Raw genomic sequence first — 21,441 nt, forward strand, 5'->3', positions numbered from 1 at the left:
TCCTGGGACTACTTGAAGAGGTTTTGAGATGAGCTGAATCCACCCTGGACCGAGGATCCACGACCACGTCTGGAGACCACCACCCTTTCTTGAGACAACTTGTGGAGGTTTTGAAACAAGCTGAATCCACCCTGGACTGAGGATCACGACCACGTCTGGTGACCACTACCCTCTCTTGAAACTCCTTGCGGAGGTTTTGAGTCGAGCTGAATCCAGCCTGGCCTGAGAATCACGACCATGTCTGAAGACAATCACCCCTTCTTGGGACACCTTGTGAGATTTTTGAGTGGAGCTGAATGTACCCTGGACCGAGGATCACGACCACGTCTGGTGACTACTACCCCTTCTTGGGATTTCTTGAAGAGGTTTTGAGTCGAGCCGAATCCACCCTGGACCGAGGATCACAAACACGTCTGGCGACCTCAACCCCTTCCTGGGACTATTTGAGGAGGTTTTGAGTCGAGCTGAATCCATCCTGGACCCAGGATCACGACCACGTCTGGTGACCACTTCCCCTTCTTCGGACTCCTTGTGTAGGTTTTGAGTCGAGCTGAACCCATCCTGGACTGAGAATCACGACCACGTCTAAAGACAATCACACCTTCATGGGACACCTTGTGGAGATTTTTGAGTCGAGCTGAACGTACCCTGGAACGAGGATCACGACCACGTCTGGTGGCCACTACTCCTTCTTGGAACTCCTTGTGTTGGTGTTGAGTCGAGCTGAATCTATCCTGGACCGAGGATCACGACCTCGTCTGGTGACCACTTCCCCTTCTTCGGACTCCTTGTGTAGGTTTTGAGTTGAGCTGAATCCACCCTGGACCCACGATCACGACCACGTCTGGTGACAATCACCCCTTCTTAGGACACCTTGTGGAGATTTTTGAGTCGAGCTGAATCCACCCTGGACCGAGGATCACAACCACGTCTGGTGACCACAACCCCTTCCTGGGACTACTTGAGGAGGTTTTGAGTCGAGCTGAATCCATCCTGGACCCAGGATCACGACCACGTCTGGTGACCACTTCCCCTTCTTTGGACTCCTTGTGTAGGTTTTGAGTCGAGCTGAACCCACCCTGGACTGAGAATAACGACCACGTCTAAAGACAATCACACCTTCATGGGACACCTTGTGGAGATTTTTGAGTCGAGCTGAACGTACCCTGGAACGAGGATCACGACCACGTCTGGTGGCCACTACTCCTTCTTGGAACTCCTTGTGTTGGTGTTGAGTCGAGCTCAATCTATCCTGGACCGAGGATCACGATCACTTCAAGTGACCACTACCCCTTCTTGAGACTCCTTGTGGAGGTTTTGAGGCGAATTTGAGGGAAGCACACAAGCACAACAACAGGAGAGACCAGGGATATCGGTAGATCTGTGGAAGGGGGAGGGCTGGTGAGGAGGGAGGGGTACATGGTATAAAGCAAATGAACACTACTAGGAATTTCAAGAAAGAAGTTGGGAATTGAAAGAGGTGGACTTGGCGTGTTTTAACGGGGGTAGCAAATATCAAGGTTTTGGATGGGGGAAGACAAGCGATGGTGGTGAACAGCTGTTTTTAAGACCTAGAAGGAGGAGAAGGATTGAAGAGAGTGTGAGTTTGTTCCAGTGTGAGAGAGAGTGTGAGGACAGACAAATGCAGTTCCAGACGGCATTGCCCAATGGGCTGCGCCGTAAAAACCCTTGTACCCATCCATGTACCTATGTTTGGCAACACAAACCTTCCCGGAAGTTCCCTGAATCCACCATATTGGATTTCTTGACATCGGTTAATCTGTAGTCGTTATAACACGACAAACAAACAAAGAGACAGGCAGACGGGCAAACAGACAGGCAGACACTGCTCCTTTTATAATTTATGATGGCAGTGTCTGCTCACACCTTCCCACCATGTCATGTATGAAGCTGCAAATATTCACCGTTGTATCCCTACACCGTGACCGCGGGTTTATTTCCGTTTTTTCCGGAAGTTACGCCCCAGCTCGTATGGTGCTGTGGTGAATCGGGCCTGTATCGGGAGAGTCAATAAACGTGTGCTACAATCGATCGTAGTCTGTCGAGATACCTTACATGGCGACGAGGATAAACATCGAGACCATGACTTCATTCGGCCATATCGATGAATTCGACGCTCATGAGGGAGATTTTGACACGTATTCTGAGCGGTTGTCTTTTTACTTCGAGGCGAACGGCATCGCGACCGAAGCCCGGATGAAGGCCGTCTTCCTGTCCGTTTGCGGTGGTGAGACGTTCACTCGTTAAAAACCTGATTCGTCCTCGGACAATCCAGTAGCTCACGTATGCAGAGCTCAAGGCCGCTTTGAAGGAACATTGTAATCCATCTCCTTCAGTCATCCTGAGTCGGTTTAATTTTTACATATGCAGACAGCATCAAGGTCAGTTGATCACAGACTTCATTGCACACCTCAAAAAACTGTCACATCTGTGTGAGTTTGGGGACACGATTGATGACATGCTCCGTGATTTGCTGGTGGTTGGCATGTCCGATGACCGCACTCGTAGACGCCTGCTTGCTGAGAGAAGACTGACGTTCCAAAATGCCAGAGACACCACCATTTCCATGGAAAGTGCTGAACGCAATGCCACAAGCATCGGTGCCACTCGCTCGACTGGTACCAGCCTTGTGAATCGGTTGGATCATGATCAGCCAAAACGTTGGAACAAGGCTCCTCGTCAGAAGCCAGTGCAGTCTCAAACACACAACAAATATTTTCGGTGCAACTGAAAGCACCCTCCGCAGACGTGTCGGTTCAAAGATGCCACCTGCCATTTCTGTTCGAAAACTGGCCATATTGCTCCACCTTGCATCACTCGCAAATCGGGAAAAGAGAAAGCTGCTGACAAGAAGATTAATCAGTTTATCGGTTCGGAGGAACCTGAGCTTGACCAGGTGAGCTCTGTTTCTAACAATTCAGAATCGTATGACCTGTTTCATATTGATTCTCACCATAAGCGGGACCCCCTTCTTGCCACTCTTGTCGTCAACAATCGACCATTGCAAATGGAGGTCGATACTGGTGCGGCCGTCTCGCTCATCAGTCATGCTGTTTTCACAAACCTGTGGAGTGATGCTGACCGACCCCATCTGAAACCTACTACCTATTGACTCTCCACCTATACAGGTGAGAAGATTGTTCCCTGCGGTACATGTGACGTCACGGTGGGCTACGATAACCGTGAGTTTCACCTACCCCTGATCGTCATTCCTGGAAAGGGCCCTTCCTTACTCGGCAGCAACTGGTTGAGCATAATATTCGACTGAAGTGGAAAAGCATTCATCAACTCCGGGCAGCCAACGTTTTTCCTACCGCAGCATACACACTCAAAAATGTGCTGGATACATGCCTGGATGTCTTCAAGGATGAGCTTGGAACCTTGAAAGGACATACGGCTAAACTCAGTGTTGACCGGGATGCCAATCCTATATTTTGCAGAGCTCGCCCAGTCCCTTTCGCCCTGCGAGAGCAGATTGACAAGGAACTGGATCATATTGAAAATCTGGGCATCATCGAGCAAATCCAGTATGCCGAATGGGCGGCGCCCATCGTTCCGGTCATAAAATCGGACCAGTCCATCCGCATATGTGGAGATTATAAAATGACCGTGAACAAGTGTTCTTCATTGGATAAATATCCAATCCCGAGGATCGAAGCCCTCTGTGCTCGTCTCACGGGAGGCAAGACTTTGACGAAACTCGATCTCAAATCCGCCTCTCTACAGCTCCGCTTGGACGAGAATTCAAAACAGTATCTTACCATCAACACACATCATGGGTTGTACAGGCACCACCGACTCAGTTTTGGAGTGAAATCTGCACCTGGAATTTATCAGCGTGTCATGGACAGTTTGTTTGCTGCCGAACGCAACGTCGTTTGTTACCAGGATGATATTCTGGTTACTGGTCGTACGGACACGGAACATCTACAAAATTTGGATAGAGTTCTGAAGAAGATTTCGGACTCCGGCCTACGTTTGCGTCGAGACAAGTGCAAGTTTATGGTGCCATCAGTCATGTACCTGGGTCATACGATTGATGCCGAGGGTCTACACCCGACAGATGAGAAAGTCCGAGCTATCAAGGATGCTCCGGCTCCACGAGACGTAACCGAATTGAAGTCATACCTCGGTTTGCTTCAGTTCTATGGTCGTTATATCCCGAATGTGACCGACGTTTTGGGCCCCCTTTATCAGCTTTTGAGGAAAGGAGCTTCCTGGAGCTGGGGGTCCACTGAACAATCAGCATTCCAGACCTCTAAGGATCTGCTCAAATCGTCCAATGTTCTCGTTCATTTTGATCCAGAGAAGGATCTTGTGCTGACATGCGATGCCTGTCGGTATGGAGTGGGGAGTGTATTTTCACACGTGATGCCTGATGGTATGGACAGACCTGTTGCATTTGCATCCAGAACGTTGTCCCCGGCAGAGAAGAACTATTCCCAACTTGACAAGGAAGGATTGGGAATCGTTTTCGGCGTCAGCAAATTTCGCCAGTTCTTGGACATCATTTCACGATTCGCGCTGATCACAAGCCGCTGATCAGTCTGTTTGGTCCAACTAAGGCGACATCTGACACACTACCGCTCAGGATCATCTGCTGGTCCCTGTTTCTCGCTGCTTATGACTACACCATATGTTATAAGCCCGGTTCGTCTATCACAAATGCAGATGCCATGAGTCGGTTACCCCTTCCAGAATCCGTTGATGATTCGCCGACACCAGGATCCATTTATCGCAATGATGGATCATCTGGAAGATTGTGTTGTCGATTCCGGCCAGATCCGCACTCGTACTCGACGAGACCCCGTTCTGTCCAGAACTGTCCAGGCTGTACAGCTTGGATGGCATTTGCTACCTGAGGGAGACCCAGCTTTTGCGGCTTTTAAAGCACGTAAAAACGAACTCAGCGTGGAAAATGGTTGCCTACTCTGGGGATGTCGTGTCGTGATCCCGGAAAATCTGCTTTCCAGGGTCATGGATGATATCCATGACTGTCACCCCGGGATTGTGAAGATGAAGTCACTCGCCAGAAACTATGTGTAGTGGCCGAATCTTGATGCTGATATCGAACATCATGATCGACATTGTTACCCCTGCCAGAGCACCTGGAATACACCTGCGAAAGTGCCACTGCATCCCTGGGAATGGCCCAGCGAACCGTGGCATCGCCTACATCTCGATTATGCCGGGCCTATTAACGGCAGCATGATTCTAATAATTACGGATGCGCACACAAAATGGATTGATGCCTATGTGACGCGTGGTACTACGTCAGCCATTGTTATCGAAAGACTCAGACGCTGTTTCGCCACTCATGGTCTGCCCAGGATGATCGTGAGTGATGACAGTCCGTGTTTTTCCAGTTCCGAGTTTGCCGAGTTCACACGTCGGAACGGCATCAAACATAAGTTTGTCAGCCCACATCACCAGGCTTCAAATGGCTTGGCCGAACGATCCGTGGGAATCATCAAATGCGGATTGCAGAAACTTCAGGAGGGAAACCTGGAAACAAAGCTTTCTCGTATCCTGTTCAAATACCGCATCACGCCACAATCAACAACCGGTGCAGCTCCGTCTGAGTTATTGATGAAACGACACTTGAGATCGACACTTCACAATCTCAAACCAGACATATCATTAAATGTTTATCAGAGCCAGCTTAATCAAAAGTTGGTGCACGATAAGTCGTCCAACAGTCGCTGTATCAACATTGGAGATCCAGTGTTTGCCCGAAATTTTGGTGCAGGTGCGATGTGGCTACCGGGGGACATCATCGAGAAGCCAGGTCCACTGTTCTGCGTGATTCGCCTGCAGGACGGCCGTGAAATTCGTCGACATCAGGACCACATAACCTACCGTCACTGTCAGTCGATAGAGCCTGCAGCATGGTCACAGTCGGAACAACAGTTCGACCCACCACTGCCGGAGATCGTCGTGGCCGCTCCAGCCGGCTCGGATGCCCCGAAAACCTCTGCGAACGCTGCACCCTTCGTGGAGACCAAAGGAATCACCTCGGACTCTGTACCCACTGGTACACCGCCACCCAAAGGGATCACCTCGGACTCTGTATCCACTGGTACACCGCGACCCAAAGGAATCACCTCGGACTCTGTATCCACTGGTACACCGCGACCCAAAGGGATCACCTCGGACTCTGTACCCACTGGTACACCGCCACCCAAAGGGATCACCTCGGACTCTGTATCCACTGGTACACCGCGACCCAAAGGGATCACCTCGGACTCTGTATCCACTGGTACACCGCGACCCAAAGGAATCATCTCGGACTCTGTATCCACTGGTACACCACGACCCAAAGGAATCATCTCGGACTCTGTACCCACTGGTACACCGCGACCCAAAGGAATCATCTCGGACTCTGTATCCACTGGTACACCGCGACCCAAAGGAAACATCTCGGACTCTGTATCCACTGGTACACCGCGACCCAAAGGAATCACCTCGGACTCTGTATCCACTGGTACACCGCGACCCAAAGGAATCACCTCGGACTCTGTATCCACTGGTACACCACGATGCTCAAAGTGTGAGAGAAAAGCACCTGACCGGTTGAATCTTTGAACATGTTCTATTTTCACGTTGACACATGTTCTATTTTCACGTTGACACATGTTCTATTTTCACGTTGACACATGTTCTATTTTCACGTTGACACATGTTCTATTTTCACGTTGACACATGCTCTATTTTCACGTTGACACATGTTCTATATTCACGTTGACACATGTTCTATTTTCACGTTGACACATGTTCTATTTTCACTTTGACACATGTTCTATTTTCACGTTGACACATGTTCTATATTCACGTTGACACATGTTCTATTTTCACGTTGACACATGTTCTATTTTCACATTGACACATGTTCTATTTTCACGTTGACACATGTTCTATTTTCACGATGATACACGTTATATTTCACGGTGACACACGTTCTATTTTCACGTTGACACATGTTCTATTTTCACGATGACACACGTTATATTTTCACGGTGACACACGTTCTATTTTCACGGTGACACACGTTCTATTTTCACGGTGACACATGTTCTATTTTCACGTGTTGTCATTATTCTCATAATCGTTTGCACACATATTTTCACATGTTTTGGAAATGTTGCTTTTGAAATGTCAATTTTGGAAGTCTAGCACGTATTGCTCTTGGTAGTTTTGGACTTATAGGGGAGGATGTCATGTATGAAGCTGCAAATATTCACCGTTGCATCCCGACACCGTGACCGCGGGTTTATTTCCGTTTTTCCGGAAGTTACGGCCCAGCTCGGATGGCGCAGTGGTGAATCGGGCCTGCATCGGGGGAGTCAATAAACGTGTGCTACAATCGATCGTAGTCTGTCGAGATACCTTACACACCACATCCCCCTTCTGCGTCTGTCACCAACCACAAATTATATTCAAAGTATATTCGAAGCTCGAAATAATTCGGTTGGTCGGGTTTCGTGTTGTGACGTAATACATTTTGTGACGTAATAAAATAATTTTGGGGTGGTGATACATCTGGGGGTGAGTTTACAGGGCAGAGCCAGGCAGCTCGAAATAATTCGGTTGGTCGGGTTTCGTGTTGTATTTGTGGTGATACAGCCGATGCTTATCTCTCTTACATCATCCAGGTGCACAGTTCTGGTATAAACATCACCATCATAGTCCTGTCTAACGTGCACAAAATATCTGGAAGGGCTCATTTCTACAACGGTCGTGGGGAAACCGTTAGGACAGTGGATTTGAGGTCGATCTTCGGTTGCCTCGGCGAAGATTTATGCACATCCCTCATTGGCCTAACGAAAGAAGAAGAAGCCCCAAAATACTGTTCAGGCATCATCATGTCACCGCAACACATTCAGTGAACCTGTCCAGAACTTCGATCTTCCTGAACATCTGCGCCCGTTGTTCAAGCAGTTTGTTTGTGAATTTTACGGAAAAAATGTTTCTCTTTTGATGAGACTTTTTGTGTTGGAGGAAATGAGAATCACTCTCTGCTTCCGACGAGCGATGCTCTGTGGCAGCATTTTTTGTGGCCTCAGATCAAATGATCAAAGTGCAATCCACAAGAACGTTATTGAGGAGTATATGCATGCTCCAAGTCCATCAGGCCATGGATGGAGACATGGAGTGTTGAAGGAGAACGACCTGGGCATCGTCTGGATGACCAAGGATCCCGCACATGAGGACGAACAACTCACTCTTGTCCAGAGCAAATTTTCTTACAGTCATTGTGACTTAAAGCGCTGTTTTGATGCATTAAGTACTATGTGAGTGAAAGACCCCTTGCCGTCCGACTCTTCCAACTCTCCTCTTCTTCACTCTAAAGTTGTGGTCCCTGGTTCTGTCCCTGTCTATTCTGCTGAAAAACCCTTCTACACTTTTTCTGTCTATACCCTTCATTATCTCCACCATCTCCATCAAATCCCCTCGGAATCGCCTTCCTTCCAATCATACGAAAAATAAAATACTCAATTTGGTGTCTGTCTGACCACGATACATTCAATCGTTACTTGTCCAATCTCAACAAAACTTGACAGGAGGACTAAGGGTCACACGACGGAGGTTTTGGCGTCTTAACCCCCCCCCCCCCTCTTCAAGGGGGTTGTCCCGGTCAGGCAAAACCTGTGTAAAGGTGCATATGAGCGCTAAAATAGCTAATCATGCCATTTTCCAAGGTAAGGCCGCTTCTAACAACAAAAGTAACAACAACATTATTTGTAATTGCATAATATTGTAATAATGTTATTACAAAACAATATGAATACTTATAATATCCCCCCTCCCCAACGGATATTTCTTCCTTGGACAAACGCCGTGTTGACGTGAATAAATAATAAAAACCCCATCTTGGGATTTCGTGAAGCACTCCGACGAGAAGTAAAAAAAAAAAGTGATAAACCCCAAATACGTGTGATTACCTTTTTAAACAGTCGCTTCGACTGTTTAACACTAAACTCAAAGGAAGGAAACCTGACGTTCTTGAGACATTCTATGCTCATCACGTAACCCACAGGCGAGCGGACCCAAGCATAGATCTACCGTAATCTACATGAGGCCTCACAAAATTCCTGCGCAGTATTAAAAGCACCTGTTTTGATTTATAATTTATCCGAAAACCGAAAAAGACGAATACAACCAAAAACCCCATGAGCCTTACTATGGCAGCCCGGCACTGCGCTGTCTGCTTACCCGGCACTTACTGTGCTATCAATGTCCACTCCCAAATTGTATTCCAACGTTACACTTTCAAAGACCACCCCTTCAATCACGTGTTCTCTATTTCCATTATCTATCTATAATTCCAGCAATCTCTGTGTGTCTGTCTGTGTGTCTGTGTGTCTGTGTGTCTGTGTGTCTGTGTGTCTGTGTGTCTGTGTGTCTGTGACCGCTGTTTCTCGACAACCACGGGTCCGATATACTTGAAACTTGCCAGGTATATTGCTGGGGACCCGAGGATGTGCCTTTTCAAGGTTTCATATTAATCGGACAATTACTTACCGAGATATGTCCAAAAAACGCTTCAACCAATCAGAGAGCAGCGAGCTATCACGTGTGCCGAACGTGGCGATCAGACTCTGCCTCGGACGGCACATTTGACAGCGTATTCATTTATTTCACGTTGGAAAACTATGTTGCCGTTAAACTATGTTTTAAAACGAATTCAAACTGCGATTAAATTAAAACGATTCATCCTAACTGCGATTTGCGAACTTCCGGACAGTGACGACTGTCCGGCAGCACGCTTTCCGGCATCCAATCACAGAACGCTTTGTTGCGTAGGCGTGGCCGATGTGAGACGAGCGGAGCTGAGCGCGTTACGAGCTGACCGCCATTACGGTACGTAATTCGATTTCTTATGCGCATTATTTCTCCCAATTCATTCATCTCCCAATTTCTCCCAATTCAATTCGTATCACTAATAAAAACGAATTTGCGATTCATTCGCTTTCCTGCGCGTTTGTGCACGCGATGGCGATTGCTTTACCAAACTCCGGAAGCCGTTCGCTTTGGACCAAACCATTGCATGAGGGGGGGGTTCTGTGGTCGTTGCGAATGGACCAAACCATTCATGTAAATAGAGGGGGGGGATTGTCACTGTACTCGCAAGCCGTTCGCCGTTCGCTTTGGCGTTGCGAATGAACCAAACCATTTCATGTAAATAGAGGGGGGGGGGATATAATTTTAGATAGATATATAGTACTGGCATATATATAGTACGGGCATGCCCTAGTCTCTATATAATTCCAGCAATCTCTGTGTGTGTGTGTGTGTGTGTGTGTGTCTGTCTGTATGCGACCGCTGTTTCTCGACAACTACCGGTCCGATATACTTGAAACTTGCCAGGTATATTGCTGGGGACCCGAGGATGTGCCTTTTCAAGGTTTGAAATTAATCGGACAAGTGGTTCCCAAGGTATGGTCACCGTACTCGCAAGCCGTTCGCTTTGGCTTTGCGAATGGACCAAACCATTTCATGTAAATAGAGTGGGGGGTTCTGTGGTCGTTACTGCCACGTGGTTTCAAAGTTTTTTTTTGTTGTTGTTGTTTGCACGCATGTTTTTTTGCACGCACGTACGGGCAAGCACGTACGGGCAAGCACGTACGTGCGGGCACGCCCTAGTTTATATAAAAAAGAAACTTTCCCACACCGGGAATCGAACCCGGGCCACCTGGGTGAAAACCAGGAATCCTAACCACTAGACCATATGGGATAACTGAAAGTAAAATCACAATGAGACAAGTTTCCAGATTAGAAATGAGGACAAAATTGCAACGGACAAACAACTGAAATCCATTTCAGACATTTAACAGTCACTTTCCCATCAAGTTGTCCGAACGGGATGCCAAACGAGGTTGGGATGAAGGAGGTAAAAATACAAATGGCGTCTTCTGTCGTCGAGCCAGCAAGTTGGGAGAAACGATTCGTGATTATCACCACATCTGATGTAATTTAAATGTTCATTATATAAATTAGATTTTATGTTAAACTCACGTGACCATTTGTAAATTAGTCTGAAAAAGATCGAAGGCTGATAAAGAATGCGGTCCGAACCCAACAACGTTCCTGTTGTGGAGATTTTAGAGTGGAGCTGAATCCACCCTGGACCCAGGATCACGACCACATCTGGTGACCTCTACCCTTTCTTGGGACTCTTGGAGGTTTTGAGTCGAGCTAAACGCACCCTGGACTGAGATGTTTCTCTTTGTCTCTTTTTATTTCTCGAGTTTTCGTGAAACTCGTCTCCGGACATGGAGCAACAACCCCACTCGGTAGAGAGGAAACCTCATTCTGTTTCCAGAAGAGTTTGCGATTTGTGTCCCACTGCTAGGTCAGATCTGGATTCGGATACGGATTTGGATCTGAACGAATATCGAATCGTCTTGTTATTGTCACCTCACCACCTCACCACCAAGTTTTGTTTTCAGTCCTCCACAACTTTTTGAAATATCATACTGAGCAGCATATCGTTTTTTGTCCCGTGTCTCAATGGTGAAGAATCACAAAATAAATTTTCGAATTCCGATCTTCACCAAAATCTAACCAATTCTTCCTTATCTTAAATTGTTGCCTTTTTTTTTTTTTTACCTAATTGGTGATCCCAGGGCATTGTTCAACCTGCCCCTTGCGTGGTTCAAGGTACCCCGCACACGGGGCACCTTGAAGCACTTCGGATCCTTTTTTGATTTTTAACATCAAAACTGGCCGTGATGGAAAAATGCTGACTAATGTTGCCTTTGGCATGATTTAGCTTAAAATGAAAACGTATTTGTGGCCCACAATGGAAGTTTTGACTTCGGCATTTCAAGTATTGAGCCAAATGTTGACCAATCTGTTCAAGCTGCCCCGCTCGCCCATACCTGCGTCCACCTTTGGGGGGTCGGAGGTAAAAACCAGTTTCATGAATTCGTTTTCACCGTTCATGGCAATGAATTATTTTCCCCGTTTGGAATCATTAAATTAACTCGAACATTTTTGTGAGTTGTTCTGTTGGTGTTTCTATCAGAACCCTTGGCTCTGAGAATGGGAGGAACCCAAGTTCGAAATCCCATGCACCAAATAGGTTTGTGGAGATTCATCATTGTCCACTGTTGTCCTCATAAATATTCTTAGTTCGTGTGCAGCACAAGGTTTCGGGGTAGCATCATTGGCTTGGGGCAAGGCTACGACGCTGATGCAGTGCCCCCTGTCGGAATTTGTTATTTGTTCAGGATGCCGGCGATAGCTCGCCTCCTCTTCACAAAGGACACCGTGGGGTCTTTGACATCCATCAACTCATACCCGCAGATGGGATATCCAGTTTAACATCCGAGGAACGACACACACATTGATGAACCAAGGACCCTTCCTGTGAAACACCAGGATGGCAGTTTAGAGCTGAGTCGGGATTCCAACCCAGGGTCGAGAAAGTCGAGTTGAGTGTCCGTTCCTTCTTGTTTTTTTAATAGTTTTTTTTTTAACGCTGATCTGGAAGTTTCACTCATGGTGACGTGCATACCAGTAATCCCATATGGTCTAGTGGTTAGGATTCCTGGTTTTCACCCAGGTGGCCCGGGTTCGATTCCCGGTGTGGGAAATATTTTTTAAATTAAATAATGGAAATAGAGAACACGCGATGCAAGGGGCAGTCTTCAACAGTGTGACGTAGAATATAATTTGTGGGTGGTGGCATCTGCAGAGGGGAGACGTGGTGGAAACGTGTGAGCAGTCAGTGTAGTGCCAGGCTGCTCTCGGTAAGGATAATGTGGGTGTTCGGTTGTTTTCTTCGGGAGATAAATGATAAAAGGAGTGGTGTCTGTCTGTCTCTTTGCCTGTCTGTCTGTTTGCCTGTCTGTCTGTTTGCCTGTCTGTCTGTTTGCCTGTCTGTTTGTTTTGTCATGTTGTAGCTTGAGAACGGATTCATGGATTTCAAGAAATCCAACTAAAATGGATTCATGGAACTCCAAATGAACTGGCGCAAAGACAATGCATGAGAGTTTGCAGATGCAGATTTTATTTTGTAATCCGACCAAAGATGGCCGACTGGCAGGCTTTAACTCGTACAGCAAAATTGCTAAAACCACGGGAACAATGACATTTTATGTTATTTTTTCTCCTTGTTTTTACATGTTTTACAATAAATTGTACATATTAACCTAAAACCTTCAAAACACACACACACACACACACACATACATACACACATACAAGCACACACACGCACACATACAAACACACATTGTCTTGTCACACACATTCTCATGGCTGGTACACCTTACAGAGCTTCCACATACACACAGACTTACACACGCTTTCAACCACACACACACACACACCCATAGTTCACCACACACACACACACACAGTCCACCACACACACACACCACACACAAACACACACACAAACTTTCCACCACACACACCCACACACTTTCCACCACACACACACACACATACACACCACCCCCCCCTCCCCACACACACACACACCACGCACACTTTCCATCACACATATACCACACACACACACATACACACTTTCCACCCCCCCCCCCCCCCACACACACACACACACCACGCACACTTTCCATCACACATATACCACACACACACACATACACACTTTCCACCCCCCCCCCCCCCACACACACACACACACACACCACGCACACTTTCCATCACACATATACCACACACACACACATACACACTTTCCACCCCCCCCCCCACACACACACACACACACTTTCCACCCCCCCCCCCCACACACACACCACACACCACACACACCCCCTCTCCCCCCACACCCACATACACACACACTTTGGTTATGGACGGATTTGGACGAAACTTGTGTGTGACAAGGAAGAATCGATTCGATATTGGTGAAGATCCGGATCCGGCTCGTAGAATTTTTAAAGTGATTCTTCACCATTGGGAGATCGGGCCAAAAACTATACATAGTGGGATATCTCAAAAAGTTGTGGACGGATGATTTTGATTAAATGTGATTGTGTATTGTGATTTTCTGGTCTATTCTGGTTCTTGCTGTTATTGTCTGATAATTTTCATAATTGACTATTTTATGAAAGTTATGTGGAAAAGTGTTTCAAGGCATCTTGTTATTGTGTTATATTATGTGAATGTAATTTCTCTTTATTACCTTCGCAAAAGCGGAAGGTTATGTTTTGATCGCTGTGTATTTATTTGTATGTCTGTGTGTGTGTGTGTGTGTATGTTATTCGCATAACTCAAAAAGTATTCAACCGAATTGCATGAAATTTGGTGGGATGATTGGTTATTATACGGGACACATTTGATTAGATTTTGGGAGCAATCGGGTCAAAGGTCAAGGTCAAGGTCACGAAAAGGTCAAAATCGTATTTTTACCATAGCGCGGTCAATTTTTATCCAATTGGCATGCAACTAATGCCAAAATGTTCAGAATTCAATGCCCGATCTTGTGATATACGACATGACCCAGTGAAGACATTACCCTTGTTAGCGGTTGGGGGTCAAAGGTCAGGGGGGTCACGACCTTGCAAAATGTGCGTTTTTTGTCATAACTCGGTCAATTCTTATCCGATTTGCATGAAATCAGCACCAAACTGTTCAATGTTCTGTTCCCTACACTCCCATGCCAAGTACAGAACAGTAGCTGCGGCGAAGGTATGCGCTCTACCGAGTGCCCGTTCTAGTTTTATTTTCTTTTGTGTGTTTTACATTTATCGTTATCGGCAGCGGGTGAGATGGTTTGGGTGGAGGTGGGGAGGTAGGGACAGAAGTCGGGAGGGGGGTAAATGTAGAGAATGAGTGAAACGGTGAGAGCGAGACAGCAGGTAAAGAGAGGGTGGAAGGAGGAAAGGAAGGAGAAGAGGAAAGAGAGATGAGGGATGCGAGGAAAGGAAAGGGCAGCGATAAAGGAATCGGACGGATCGAGAACGAAGAGTTTGAGGGAGTGAAGGGGGAGCTCTTTCTACTGCAGCAGCTGGTGCGGGAAGAGTGGGCGAACCAATGGGGCGAGACGGGCCAGTGGAAGCACCGAAAAGCATCGCAAGAGGCAGCACGGTAAGAGTATTAACAAGGCGATACAATAAGGATGGATTAAATGTACTGACATACACGACAGTCGCGAAAAGATTGTTCGTTGTCCCCAATCGTTGACAATACCCTGGCACTGTATCCAGGGAACAGTCGGTGCATCAGAACTGTATCTGTGTCTGTATCTGTGTCTGTGTCTGTGTCTGTCTCTCTCTTTTTGCTATTCTTGCTCCCAACCCACATTCTTGTCTTGTACGTATTAACGTATAGACAGCTACTTGTACGTATAGACATCTACTGTACGTGTATAAACTACTGTACGTATAAAATATATATATATATAAAAGACATCTATATCTATATATACATACATACATACGTACATGTAGATATATATATATATATTTTTTTAAATATATATAGTTCATACATACATATTTATATTATAGTTTATACATACAGTTTATACATACAGTTTATACATATTTATACATATAGTTTATACATACAATTTATACATACATACATTTATATTATGTATATCGTTTATACATACAGTAGCTGTCCACGTTACGTGCTGCATTTAAAAGATTCATTTCAACAAAAACCGACGAACAGATTATCAAACACATCTTCAGATATTCAAACTTATTGTCATTGGTTGCTCAATGATTGCTTGCGGGTAATACGGGATCGAGGTACGGGTGATGAAAAATGTCAGACCTATGTACACGGGGACTGTACTTACTATTGTTGAAAGGGTGCAGTCGGGGAGGGAGAGACATCTCTCCACACAAAGAGGGCAGCAGTTGAATGTGTTAGGATTGTCAATTTTAAGCTTTGTTTTTATTTTCTTTCTACACATGTTTAAAAAAAAGAAAAACAAATATATATATAAAAGGGACATATATATTTAAGGGATTGCAGTGTTACAATTATATTTACTGTATCATTTTTATTTATGTTATTACTATGATCATTATTATTACGAAAAGGATACTGCTTTATGAAGAAACCTGGACTAATTTGTCCGAAACGGCCTGAAGGTGAGCCATGAAGGTCAGCTAGTCAGCCAAAATAAGTTGTTTCATACCTCTCCCACCCCCTCCCCTTCCCCTGCCCTCTCCCTCCCACAGATCTCCCGATGTCCCTGTTCTCTACTGTTGTACTAGTGTGCTTCCCTCTCTCTCCCCATATTTACTCCAACACCTTTTATTACATGTTTTATGTGTCCATTTATGGTTCTTTGTGATTAATGTTAGCTCTTACACGAGCCTCGATCTTGTAAAAAAAAAAAAAAAAAAAAAAAAAAAAATACACACACACACACACACATATATATATATATATATATATATATATATATATATATATATATGTGTGTGTTTTAAAAAAGATTAAAGTAATAAAAAGTGAAAAATATCCTCATTCATTGTTATTCTCTTCATGTTGTTCTACAGGGAAGTTACAATAGAATGTCCTCCTTGAAGATCCTTTGTCTCCTCATTTTCTTCTTCACTGCTTCAACAGCATCAACAATCACAGCAACAACAACAGTTGCAACTGCAAATTTAACACTTTCAACGACAACATCAACAACGACGATGACGGAATTATCCACCGCAATGACAGGTGCATCGCCAGCCGTTGCAACAATAAGAACTTCATCTTCGGTAGAGACATCAAGATTTGCTGCAACATTGGCAACATTGTCAGTGGTATTAGAAAAGACAAATCAGTTGCCAACAAGAAAAACAAAATTCTTGGCAGAATCTGCAACACCATCAGCATCAAAATCACTGGTATCAGTGGGTATGATTGAATCAGCAGTGGTAGAAAGAAAAGTAGAAACAGCATCGCTGACAAATGCATTGACAACAACAGAAGCCACAGTGTTGTCGGCAAAGAAGAGAAGTATGATCGCAACAACACCATCAGTGTCCCTCTGTCCTGTGCTCTGCGTTTGCGAGATAAGGCCTTGGTTCACTCCACGCTCCACACACCGGCAGGCCAGAACTGTTGATTGCAATGGACAGCAGCTGCCAGTGGTACCTCCAGGGATTCTGCCAGACACAGAGGTTTTGTTGCTGCAAGGTAACGCCATGATGCGAGCAAACCCCTTTGTTGAACGCACCCCGAACCTTACTGACCTTGACCTCTCACAAAACCGCCTCACCTCACTGCCGGACTCAGGTTTGGCAGGCCTCAGCCACTTGGTGACACTTCACCTTGAGGAAAATGGATTGGTGTTGCTTCCGGGTGGAACACTCCGTGAGTTGTCTTCTTTGCAAGAGCTCTACCTAAACCATAACCTCATTAAGGCAGTGGCACCCCTGGCCTTTTCTGGCCTTCATTCTCTGCTACGACTGCACCTCAATGCGAATCGTTTGCGTTCTATCAATGCCTACTGGTTCGCTGAGACACCAAAACTCGAGGTATTGACTCTTGGGGACAACCCGGTGGCTTCAGTAGAGGCACGAACTTTCCGCACACTCCCAGCACTTCGTAGTTTAGTATTGGCTGGCACACACCTTACAGAGCTTCCAGATGAAATGTTTTTTGGTCTTGACAGTCTGGAGAGTCTCTCTCTTCATAGGAATCGCTTTAAAAGAGTGCCACGTGTTGCACTACACCAAGTTTCCACCCTAAAGTTTCTGGATCTCAATCAGAATCCCGTAACCCGCCTTGCACCTGGTGATTTCCGTGGCATGCCTCATTTACGTGATATAGCTCTTAGTGGGATGCCACACCTTGCACTTGTCGACGCATTTGCATTCGATAGCTTGCCAGAGCTCCGCAGGTTGGAGGCCACAGGGAACTCACGACTATGCTATGTAGATCGCCATGCATTTCGAGCAGTACCTCACCTCGAGATTATGCTGTTTTCAGATGCTGCACTGCCTGCTCTTGCACCAGCATCTCCAAAGTCTTTGCCAGGTCTACGTGAATTGGCTTTGCGAGGCAACCCACTTCGTTGTGACTGTGCCAACAGCTGGTTGGCCAACTCTTCAACATTCCCTCATCTTTTAGAGCCACAGGAGACCCTTTGTGCCTCACCACCTGCTCTTGAAGGTCTGAGAATCCGTGAAGCTACCATTCCAGCTCTTGGTTCACCATGCCCACCAATGATTGCACCTCTTGCATTACCAAGACGCCTTGAAGTATTGTCAGGTACTCGAATCTCTTTGCATTGCAGAGCTGTCGGCGACCCGGAGCCAACACTCCACTGGGTGACTCCTGGTGGCCAAAGATTGGTAGTAGGTTCCATGTCCTCTAGGGCTAGGGTCGACAGCGATGGAACACTTCGTTTGAACGCAGCAGCTGTCGGCGATGCTGGGTTGTATACCTGTGTTGCACGCAATGTGGCTGGTGTGGACACACGGAGCGTTGCACTGCAGGTGAATGCCTCAGCTGGCAGCATTCCATCACTGCAGCTAAGTGTAACACATGCTGCAGATCACTTTATACTAATCTCATGGGCATTGGGTGGCCGGGATACTGGGCAAGGCACGGTGCGCCGTTGGTCAATGGCAACTGTGCATGTTCAAAGTGGCCATGGTTCTTACACGGCACATGTGCCAGTTGCTGTACGTGAGTATAATCTTACACACCTTAATCCAGGCACACTGTATGAGGTGTGCCTCACCGTAGCAGCCCCACGTCGCCAGATGGAGAGGTCGTGCGTTAACACAACAACCAAAGCGCTCCAACTGGTGACTAAACATGGATTTGGGAGGCGAGCTGGCATGATTTTGGCCACTCTGCTGGCTGGGTTGCTGATTGCTGCTGGACTAGCTCTACTCACGGCTTGTGCAGCTCGATACCTTCACCGTTCACTATACAACCAATCATTTAAAGCTTATGGTCTCACATCTATTGCATCTTCCTCATCATCTATTCCTCTCAATGATCTATATCCACCACTCATCGCAATATGGGAATCTGATGGAGAGCGAGAAAAAGAGGCCCTCTACCTGGATTACAGGCCTGAGAGTTTATGTGTTGACACATCGAAGAGTTACATGGGCTAGCACTGCCGCCACCGTCAGAATATGCTTTTCGGTGTCGATGAGGTTTTTAAAAAGCGGAACATGCAGACGCTTTTCTAATGAGACACAATTATAAAGTTAACAAAGGTGGGACAGACCGACCTTTCCTTGAAATGAACTGAAAAGGACAAACTTTGGATATCCAAATGGCTGCAGTAGCTCATATAGCTTGGCTTGGGACTAGAAGGCACACGTAGCCACTGTACTTGCTCTCCTGGCTTGGTTTGTATAATGAGGAAACGTTAAAGAGTTCAGAGAAAGAGTCGTTAATAGTTTTTCTGTCGCAGCAGTGCTGATTGTTAATCTATAATAATTTGATTTTGAAGTTCTTCAGGGATAATGTCACATAGCATTATATATTAAGCAGCATGTGTGTATGCGTGCGTGTGTGAGCGCGTCTGCGTCGGCATGTAGCGAGAGACCTGTGAGGGTGATTGTCATACAGTTGAGATGATATCAAGTCTTTAGCAGGTCTTTAGAGCTGTCAGAACCTATACAACTTGCCTTTTCACCATATCAAAATCTATATAGCTTCACTTTCCCTTGCCCTCTCTACCTGGTGTTCCCTCTCCACTGTTGATAGTGAATAAAGATTTGTTGGAGGTAGTGTTGCACCTTGTTAGTGGATGCTTGCCCTGTGTGATCTGTGCCTGGAATTGAGAAAGCTCGTGTGAACAACTGATTCAATCAGTACCTCTGAGACTCATCAGACCTGGATTTAATTAAATGGTGTCTCATAATGCTCAGAGAGACTCATCTCCAATAACTTTCCTCTGATTGTAGTTTTTCTCCACCTTGCCAACACTTGTGGTGCAAATGGCTCTGTTGTACAGTCTGCACAAATGTATGTGTACGGATTAGGAAAAATGAAATAAACCTGATTTCAATTGTGAAAATTGTACTCTCAGGCCTTTTGTTTCACAGAGCATACACGAGAGCGGTACAGACGGTTTATTGGATCTTAATGTCATCATGAAGTTAAGCAAGTCTTACGACTATAAAGGTTTGGGCAAATCAGTTTCTTCTTTGGGGTTACAATCCTGGCCGGATCTCCATTCCGATGCAGGATGCTTGACTGAGAGTGCAGGTACTTTGGAATTTTGGCCAGGTGCTGGCGATAGCTCACTCATTCTTCGTGAAGGACACCATGGGATCTTTAACGTCCCCCGACGACCAGTGCTGGCAGACGGGTCCTCCAACTTCACTTCCTTCCGATGGACGGCACACATATTGATGCCTCGCCTTGCCTGTGAAACATGAAGGTGACAATTTAGAACTGGGTCGAGGTTCCAACAAAGTCGAGTACACATACCTCAAGGCGATGCTGCCAGCCTCAACCCCTACTTGTGTATGTTCACGAAGTTACAAGGAACCTCAATGCAGGAGGAGGCCATTATGCCGATCAAGCTTGTGCAATCCTGTCAATATACATGTCTGCAATGCCCTTATACCCACTGCTATGAAATACCTACAGTGCCTTCAGAAAGTATTCACACCCCTTGACTTTTTCACGTTTTGTTGTGTTACAGCCTGAATTTAAAATGGATTAATTTGAGATTGTTTGTCACTGATCTATACATAATACGCATAATGTCAAAGTGGAATTTTTAAAAGAAACTTTTACAAAATAATTAAAAATGAAATACAGAAATATCTAATTTACACAAGTATTCAACCACCTGAGTCAATATTTCGTAGAAGCGCCTTTGGCAGCGATTGCAGATTCAAGTATTCATGGCTATATCTGTATCAGCTTTACACGTCTGGAATTGAGGAGTTTCTCCCATTCTTCCTTGAAGATTTGCTCAAGCTCTGTCAAGTTGGACGGGGAGCGTCGGTGAACAGCAATCTTCAAGTATTTCTACAAATTCTCAATGAGGTTCAAGTCTGGGCTTTGGCTGGGCCACTCAAGGACTTTAACGTTCTTGTTCTGAAGCCATTCCAGAGTTTATTTGGCTGTATGCTTGTCGTCATTGTCCTGCTTGGTTGCTCAGTTTGGTCGGTCAGAGGGTCGGAGGAATAGAAAGGTGTGTTTCTTTCAAAATCATGTCCAATCAATTGAGTTGGCTACAGGTGGAATCCAATCAAGTTGTAGAGATTTCAAAATGATCAAAGGAAATTTGATGCACCTGACCTCAATTCGGAGTGTCATAGCAAAGGGGTTGAATACCTATTCGCTCAAGACTTTGAATACTCAAGCTTTTCATTTTTAATTACTTTGTAAAAAAAAAAAAAAAATTATACTAATTCCACTTTGACATTATTAGGTATTATGTGTAGATCAGTGACAAAAACTCTCGATTTAATCAATTTTAAAATTCAGGCTGTA

The 21,441-nt window shown here is 45.7% G+C and overlaps 1 protein-coding gene and 2 non-coding genes across 3 annotated transcripts; 2 read left to right on the forward strand and 1 right to left on the reverse strand.

Annotated features, from left to right (window-relative positions):
* Nucleotides 1-10,684: 10,684 nt before the first annotated feature.
* On the reverse strand, nt 10,685-10,756 carry TRNAE-UUC (transfer RNA glutamic acid (anticodon UUC)). The gene has a single exon. It is a non-coding gene; the product is annotated as a tRNA-Glu (tRNA).
* A 1,791-nt stretch (nt 10,757-12,547) lies between these two features.
* Nucleotides 12,548-12,619, forward strand: TRNAE-UUC (transfer RNA glutamic acid (anticodon UUC)). The gene has a single exon. It is a non-coding gene; the product is annotated as a tRNA-Glu (tRNA).
* Nucleotides 12,620-14,833: 2,214 nt separating this feature from the next.
* LOC137418214 (leucine-rich repeat neuronal protein 1-like) lies at nt 14,834-20,004 on the forward strand. Its single transcript, XM_078776373.1, has 2 exons — nt 14,834-15,090; nt 16,524-20,004. Exons 1-2 carry the CDS (start codon nt 15,037-15,039, stop codon nt 19,092-19,094), a joined length of 2,625 nt encoding a protein of 874 aa, XP_078632499.1. The 5' UTR covers nt 14,834-15,036; the 3' UTR covers nt 19,095-20,004.
* Nucleotides 20,005-21,441: the final 1,437 nt, after the last annotated feature.

Source organism: Myxine glutinosa, chromosome 4, assembly GCF_964187855.1.
Source record: "Myxine glutinosa chromosome 4, kmMyxGlut1.1, whole genome shotgun sequence".
Taxonomy (NCBI): domain Eukaryota; kingdom Metazoa; phylum Chordata; class Myxini; order Myxiniformes; family Myxinidae; genus Myxine; species Myxine glutinosa.